This window comes from Salvelinus sp. IW2-2015, linkage group LG6.1 (assembly GCF_002910315.2).
Source record: "Salvelinus sp. IW2-2015 linkage group LG6.1, ASM291031v2, whole genome shotgun sequence".
Taxonomy (NCBI): Eukaryota; Metazoa; Chordata; class Actinopteri; order Salmoniformes; family Salmonidae; genus Salvelinus; species Salvelinus sp. IW2-2015.
In genome coordinates, this window is record NC_036845.1 from 3547352 (window position 1) to 3556256 (window position 8905).

At 44.0% G+C, this 8905-nt stretch overlaps 1 protein-coding gene across 1 annotated transcript in view; it reads left to right on the top strand.

Moving 5' to 3' along the window:
* Positions 1–8905, top strand: part of LOC111964915 (glutamate receptor ionotropic, kainate 2) — a 184180-nt gene that overhangs the window by 90982 nt on the left and 84293 nt on the right. The window contains 2 exon segments of the mRNA XM_070443792.1: positions 3825–3943; positions 6832–7046. Coding sequence (XP_070299893.1) covers positions 3825–3943; positions 6832–7046 — 334 coding nt within the window.

An 8905-nucleotide genomic window follows, 5' to 3' on the forward strand; every position in this document is an offset into this window, starting at 1 on the left:
GCTCTATAGACAAGCACCATGGTCTTGTATCTCTCCCCTTGATCTGGTTGCTAGACAAGCACCATGGTCTTGTATCTCTCCCCTTGATCTGGTTGCTCTCACCTGACTAGGGCCGGCGTTTGAGGCACGCTGGAGAAGAAGACAAAGAAAAGTTGATGTTAACTCTAAAACTTTTGGGGAACGTAACTCTTTGAGTTGTACAYCCAATAGTTTTACAGTTAATACGTGTGTTTTCCAATGTTACTGGCGATATGATCACACAASAGAATAAAACGCTGCAACTGTCATCTAAGTTGGTTCAGAATATGCACCTATCTTTTTAAATGATCACAGTAAGTAAATGTTGTTGGGTAAGTGTTAAAATATCCCTTTCCCTCTGTTTAGACACTAGGCCTGGTAGGGCTTCAGTAGCATGCATGTACCATACAGTGTAGTGGCACAAACCTCAGTCGTTCTCTGGAAAGGTAACTAAGCTAACTGTACATATATATGTGTGTGTACACATGTGTGGGTGTTTTGTGTGTGTGAGGGGGTTTATGCTACTACGTGTGTGTGTGTGTGTGTGTGTGTGTGTGTGTGTGTCTGTGAATACTGTATGATGACATTATAAGGACTGGTTTAGGCTCCCCCTAGGCAAACTGATCTACATGGCATATTTAGAAACACTGTCAGGATACAGTGGGAAAACCACAACATTACTGTATTTACATGATTTAATAAGATACCCTTCTCATATCACCAGCTGTTGTTGTTTTTGTTGTTGTTGTTGCTTGTGGTAGGTGTTCTTGTTGTTGTTTTCCTCTAATATCTTTCCTACACTGTTCCTTCTTCCTTTGTTATGTAGGTGATGAAATGAAACATCTGAAACAGTCTCTATCGTACATCCCACCTCCTCCACACCATCTCTGTGCATTATCGCCTTGTTACAGTTTGGGGGAATCTAATTTCCTGCCTCCTCCTTATCAAATGAAATTTAAAAAGATAAAAACTTGCAGAGGAGCGAATGAGCTCTCTTATCGTCAACAATTTATCCAAACATTTATGCAGGATTCTCTCTCTTTCTGTCGGCCAATCTTTTAATTATGTAGTCTCMTACTATTGTTACATCTTGTTGTCACATTCTTGGTGGATAGAAGACGGCCTCAATATAATACAGTCTCTCCTTCGTTTGTGTTACTGTGAAACAGAGTATATCATATGTTCAATACACAGTCTAACACCGTCTGCTTCGTTAACTGCAACATGTTACAACATGCTCATATAACAGGCACATTTCCCATCCCTTATTCTACATTTGTAGAGGGGGAACGGATGTAATGGAATTTCTATTAGACTCTTCTGCATTTCTCCTCCATTACTACAATGAGAGTCTCAGTATGCTYTCAAAAGCCCCATGTAAAACAATTTGTCGGCCTCTCAATGCTACAMTACAGATATAGATTTTTTATCATCCTGGAAATAGAAGCAAACAACAGCATTTGATTGAGGTTTGTGTATAGACAGATATATATACATTTATTTTTTCAAGCCGTATGGAATAGTCTACGGCAACAGCCCCATTCGAACTCTGTTGATTGCTTGGAAGGTTCATATAAAGCCTATAGAGATATATAGCCATGTCTTTTCCCCAGTCAYTTAGAATTGAAGAGACTAGACCAGCAACAGCCCCTTTCTAGCCCTCTCTCTGTGTTCATTCTTCTCCCCTAACATTGGTGTTATCAGGCGTATCATCTGTTGAGTTTTCAGCAGGATGACCTTATAAAAAGATAAAAGCCTGACATTGTTTCTTCTCTGCTGCTGAGTTCCCTTCTTGCCTGCCTGTCTGCCCTCCACCCTCCCGCCCGTCTGTCTGTGGTTATCTCTCTCTCTCTCTCCCCCTTCTCTCTCTCTCTCTCTCTCTCTCCCTCTTCCTCTCTCTCCGCTCAGCGGTGACCTTACTCAAAGTGTCTCCCTCTGCGGCTCTGATGACCTGAGATAACGTAAGGGCGGTGTAATTGGATCAAAGTGACAGCTAACTGAACGGGATGGGGCTGGTGGAGTGGCCGGGCAGCTCCACCTTCAGAGGCAGGTTAAGCTGCTGCTAGTGGTTCTCCTCGTACGGTGACAGGAATGTTTTAGTATTCCCACCGCGGTGAGGTAACTCCCGCCTCTTACCCCACCCTCTCCTCAGGCCAGCTACAGATGTAGGATGACAAGCTGGCTCATCCGTGTTCTCATCCGTGTTCCTGGCATGTGGTAATTGGCTTTGCTCAGAGAGATCTCCACTAAGGTGGTCCAGCCGGGGGCACCAGTCACTAGTCACATACGTCTTGCCAAGGTCACAGTTCACATGAACTCAATTTGGAATTGCAAACTGACAAGCAAGCAAATCTGGGGCAAATTGAGTAGACAGATTGATTTAGGGCCAAKGATTGTGTTAAAGCAAGGAATGGTGGGATCTAAAGGACGTTCAGTGGTCTTGGAGCTGGACTAGAATACCCCCTTGAGTGTGACATGGGGGATAGGGAGCGTGCACTAACCACATTATAATGGCCAAGCCCATTATTCATGACATGGTGCATGTTCTGATGCTGTCATATTATCAATACTGTAATATGTCTTAATGCTATCACCAATATGTAGCAATATATAGCTGTCACCAATATGTAACTTTATATCTAAGCCACCAAAAAAAACAAATGATACCAACCTGACAAGTAGCCATGCTGGATTGTCTGCTGTTTAATTGTTTCTATGCAAAATCAGATTGTTTTCCCATTTGATATTCTTGTGGAATTTAGATTTTTGGGAATTTAAAAGTTTCTAGGGAGTCAAGTCCACAGAATACATCCATCGACTATTCAATTTGATTAGTCATATACTTCAACCAGGGGAAAAAAGAGTCTTGGCCTAAGATATTGCTCCTATGATTCCACAACTACAGCACAAACAAATGGGGTAGGGATGCTTAATTGTAGCCCAATCAACCTTTACTAATGTAATGTCACTTTTATTTAACGTGAATAAATGGGAAATCTCTTTGCTTGAGGAGTGAGCTGAGCTGAAGTTGGAGCCAAGCGGAGTGAGTGGGAGTGAGTACCGCACAGCACAGGCAGTCAGACAGACAGGCAGACAGTCAGGCAGACAGGTAGACAGGCAGACAGTCAGGCAGTCAGACAGACAGGCAGACAGGCAGGCATGATGGGAATGAACTATTTGATGTGTTGAATGTTAATGCCATCTGTAGATTAGAAGGATTATTAGTGCTTTTCTCAAGTGACATTTAAATTATTTTCTGATCCCATCGATTAAATTCTGGAGTAATTTGTCTTTGATATGAGCATGTCAATGTGAGCAGTGTGTTTTGGGCTGACAAGTGGTGAGAAGACGTTCCACAGTCCCCAGGGCTGTTTAAATACTTCATCTGTCATCTAGTTGAGATGATACAGTTGAAGAGATAATAACAAAGCAGACCTGAGTGACATATAAAGTGATGGTGTACGTCATCTTGTTGTTTGTGAGCTTTTGTTCGTTTAACCGACATGTTACACTCTAATTGATTAATTGTCCTAACAACAACTMAAATATATTAGCGTACAATAACAATTTCTAGCGTTACCTTGTAGGGCAATATATGTGGTATATTTTCCCAATATGAAGATGCAAATGTATCACATATTGTTGTTGTGATCAATGACTAACTAACTTTTGTTTATCTTCCCTATCTCTCCAGGTAAGCCAAGTCAAGCCAGTATTGGTCTGTAACACTGTCTGTCTSTTCTATTAGTGCTGAACACAAGTGAAATAAACGTGTGTATGTGTGTGCTCTCTGTCGATTGCCACAGGTTTAGTCCCTACGAGTGGTATAACCCCCACCCCTGCAACCCCGACTCAGATGTAGTGGAAAACAATTTCACCCTGCTAAATAGTTTCTGGTTCGGAGTTGGAGCTCTCATGCAGCAAGGTAGACGCCTCTGCCTGCCCCCCTTTAGCACACATCCCACTATTKTCCTGGGGGTACAAACTTGCTCTTAACCAGGCCCACGACCATGCATGGGGGCCTCTGTGCATGTAGCTGGAAGCGGACTGACTGACTGGTTTGGTTGCGTCTGTCTGTCCACAGTGTGGTGTGGATTGGCTGGGTGGGATCTTGAGATTATGAATGATGAGCGTGATTGGTTGATTGATTGACTGATTGGTGAATGAGGATAGGAGAGCCAGGTGTTTTCCTCCCTGTTCCTGCATGACCTCCCACCCTCTCCTATCTCCCATCTACTGTACCCCTCCTCTGTCCCCACCCCACCTGCCTCCCTCCCTTCCCCACAGGTTCCAGAACAGGTAAGTCCTAWCCCCCATGTGCCAGAAGGTAAAGAGCTAGGTGCAGAGAGAGAATGAGAAKGAGAGTTAAAACAGTGTGCTGTCTCTTAGCCTGCCTCAGTCTGGTTTTGTTTCCTTCTGCCAAAGCGATGCCATATCTTCTCAACTAGTGTCTGCGTCTTTAGATTGAGAAAAGCAAAACAAAACAAAAGGAACTGCGGTCGGGCATCACATGAAATGAAATGGAATGATTTCATTTATACTTGTAATATCGACTGAGACTGCATGCCAAGACGAGATATGTTGCATTTTGTAATACATACTTGAAAGTTATGTTAGTTAAGGAAGCGTAGCGATGATAACAGTAAGGTCTGCAGCATGGTTAAAACAGCCTGGGTCTGCCCTGCATCTGATCTGGACCATGGAATGGAACATAGAGGGGACTGACTTTCCTCAGTGAAGATCTGCCCAGATATGAATCTGACATTTTCTTTTTAAATCATTTTTTTCCTGGCCGTTGTTGATGGCTGGTTGCATGCAATGAGTTAGCATGCAAGCCTTAATTTAAATGAAGTTGATTGAGTGATTCTTTTGCAGGTATAATTGTTGTAGATTTGTATTCTGTGATTCGTAAGAGTAAGTTTTAAGAAAAGATTACTAATTGAAATTGACTAAATGTTACGGTTTGAACTCTTGGGACTCTAATCCACCTTGTGCAGGTGGGTATAAGGAAGTTACCCATTTGGGTAGGTTTTTGCCTTCTGTATGTGTTAGGCAATTCTACATATTGCACAGGTTAAAGATGCATCATGGCTTGAGAAATGTTAGCTTCTGTATGGGCCATATTAAAGTGTAATGGATATTCTAGAGCTTGCTGGAATGTTTTCATAAGTGTGTCAAGGGTCTGTCAGGGTATCTGATGTAGTAAAGTATGCTGTAGAATATACTGYACCTGTCAATGTAACGGTGTTAAGTCCTGTAGTTGAGAAGATGTGGCTGTAGGGCAGAAGGGTTTTGGGGGACAAGACTGAGACAGAGGAGCACACTGTGCCTGCCTGCATGGCGTCTCTGTGACGACCACGCTGGCCTACACTGTAGAGAGGCTCCCCTGCTCCCGCGGCTTGGCCCCGCCCCCAGAAAACTGTGGGATGTGCAGTTTGGACATGACGTTACCTTGGGTACATGACAGTCAGCCCCAACCAGGTTCAGTTGCTTTGGCTCTGATGCGCTCCGCTCCCGGGCGGTCGGAAGCATAGTATTGAATGGCTTCAATGGGGTAAGGTCTCTGAGCTGGTATACAGTGTTGTTCCACTGAACACAAAGCTGTCTCTGTTTTTCCTGGTCATGTCATGTGTCTTGCTACTGTGTCTTTTCTGAGTTTGTTTTCATATCGTTTGTCTTTTTTTCCTAATTTGAGTGCTTTGACCAATGAGCAGTGTGGGCTGCAAAGCATCCGGGGTAATGATGGTGTGGCTGTTGAATCATGTTACACTGTGTGCCTGGCTGGTGGGGGGCGTGGTGGTGGGAGTGAGGAGAATCAGGGAGTGAGAGGAGATATGGGAAGAGACATGTGAGAGTGGGGGTTGAGAGGATGTGAGGGTGGATGTGCGGAGCGGGTTGAGTGCAGTGTGTCTCTCTTTGTTCCCCTCCACAGTGCTCTCTCTCTCTCGCTCTTTCTCTCTCTCTCTCTCTCTGGTGGACAGGGCTTTGGGCATGAATTCAGATGTTACTGGACAAGGCTGTCAGGTCTCTTTTCTCTCACCATATTTCTCCCTGAGTGACGGCTCACTGCCCGGACTGGGAGAAAGTTATAAGAGGCACTGCAGAGGCAGAGTGAGATGAGTGGGAGATTGAGTCTCACCTAAGGAGTTCTTTATGCTCCTTCTTTCCCACAGTTCATCACCTTTGAGTGAATGTGCGAGATCGCAGCTTTAAATCGCTTGAAGCTACTAGAGGAGAATGATCTTCTCGCTGCCCAGTCAGACCTCAATCAACACCCACAGAGGAAGACCTCACTCCACCCACTCACACAGCCCCTCAAGAACACACTACTAAAGGCAAAAGTTCTGAATAGCATATAGCCTGGAAACTAAACCATCTACATGCAGACATTTTGAGTCAACTCCAAATCTAGGATTTTGATTAAATGATTTCAGACGAAGCACCTCAAAAGAGGAGAAGCTTTGGTGTATCAACAGTTTGCTCCAGAGTGAGTGAATGCTAAATAAATATGCAGCCAGAGCACACAGTAAAAGCCTGATTCAAACTGCCACCATGTGGCCGGATGCGCCATCACAGGGCAACCATGATGCACTGCCGCCCTAGATGCCAGAGTGTGTGTGTATGTGCGTTGTGCGTGCGTGCAAGTGTGTGTGCATGTGCGTGTTGTCTGTGACCCGGCGGGATGCCGAGGTCTGGGCTGGCCCTGGTCCTCTGGCTGGTCCTCTGGTGGTTGTTGCTGGGTATCTCCTCTTGGCTCCAGGACCATGCCGGGGCTGACCCCTCTCTCTGCTCCTCTCCTCTCGCCCCGACCAGGCTCTGAGTTAATGCCCAAAGCCCTGTCCACCAGGATCGTAGGAGGCATTTGGTGGTTCTTCACCCTGATAATCATCTCCTCTTACACGGCCAACCTGGCTGCCTTCCTCACTGGGAGAGGATGGAGTCACCATCGACTCAGCTGACGACCTGGCCAGCAGACCAGGATAGAGTATGGAGTGGTGGAGGAGGGATCCACCATGACCTTCTTCAAGGTGGGTCACATAGGGCATGGAGCCATACTGTCCATCTATCAGTCTATTCATCTATCAGCCTGTCCATCAAGCAATCACCATGTATTTGTGCATCTACTGTACGAGGATACATCAATCGGTTGGCTGCAGCGTGTTTACAGATACAGTACTGTATATTTAAGTAATAAGGCACGAGGAGGTTTGATATATGGCCAATATACACGGCTAAGCACTGTTCTTAGCACGACGCAATGCGGAGTGCCTGGTGCCTGGATACAGCCCTGTAGCTGTGGTATATTGGCCATATATCACAAAGCCCTATTTACCAACGTAGTTAAACAGTAAAAATAAATGTTTTGTCATACGCGTGGATAATGTCTGAGATACCATGGCTTTCAGCCAATCAGCATTAGGACTCGAACCACCCGGTTTATAATAAAGTATAGCCTTTCTATGCGTTCATTCTCGCCAGCTCTCTCCTCTCCTCTCCAATCCCCTCAGTGGTTGATCATGTGGAATCACTGCAGCGTATCAAGGGTATCTTATTAAGCCAGCAGTGTTTTAGGGTATTCTACAGTATTCTCTATGCACAAGTGTCCCTGCTGTGTCTCTCTGATTATGCTGCACTGTTTGTCTCTTGTATCGTATCCCCACCGCCGCGTATGCACGGACAGCTCTATGCCAGATGGAGGGAAATCTGTCTCTCTCAGACTGCTGCAATGGATTCCTTTATGGCTTCTGGTGTTTCTTTATTTTCACACTTCATTTTTATCAGCTCTGTGTGTGTGGTGTGTGAACACATTCTCAAAAGACACACACACATGAAAACACATGCATACTCTCTCTCTCTCTTTAACAGATATACACATTTGTGTGTACGCAAACACACACACACACATACGCACACACCAGTTAATTACTGTAGCTAATATGGCACGGTGACAGTGAATCTTTAAACAGTATTTCTACCATTCTGTAACAAATTACTGAAAACAACAGTTGGCATGAGGGAGCACATACAGTCTGTTCTGGTGAAGAAKGTTACTTATGCTGACATCCCATTGCAACAATTACAAAGAAAAATGTAATTGAAAAATTATTAAAACAAAGCAAAGTAKTGTTCAAATCAAATCCAATTGTATTTGTCACATGCGCTGAATACAGCAGGTGTAGACCTTACAGTGAAATGTTTACACCTGTTGTATTCGGCGCATGGGMAAATACAATTTGATTTAATTTGAACAATACTTTGTTTTGCTTTAATAATTTTTCAGTACATTTTTGTTTGTTGCCAACATCCAAAATATTTCAGATTTTAGCTTGTGCGTCACTCTGTTTTTCTCTTTTCTTGTTTACCACCCATGTGTGTTCAGAATAGTGGCACAGGAGGTCAAATAATCTCTTTCACTGTGTGGATTTTAGAGTCATCTGGTCATCAGATGGATTCTATCTACAGATGTAGAGGAGCCGACTGAATGACCATTTCTCTGAAAGGCATGATTCTATTGTACCCTCATAGACCTAGGTTACTGTTTGATTGATTGATTGATTGATTGATGGATTGATGGATAGATGGATGTTTTGACTAAAGTGATTGAGTCCTCATGGATTCAGCATTGTTTTCTGTACTGTAGACATTCAGACAGCCATCGTGTGTCCTTATTGCTTTTTAAAAAATATATGTTTTAAGATATAAGATATAAGTTATTTTCTTTTATAAACAATACAAAACATACACATACAAATGACAACATCATACAAACATCAACTACATCCCCCCCTACCCAGAGCCACTATCACACACCCCCATCTCCATCAACTACATCACCCCTACCCAGACCCACTAGCACACACCCCCATCTCCATCAACTACATCCCCC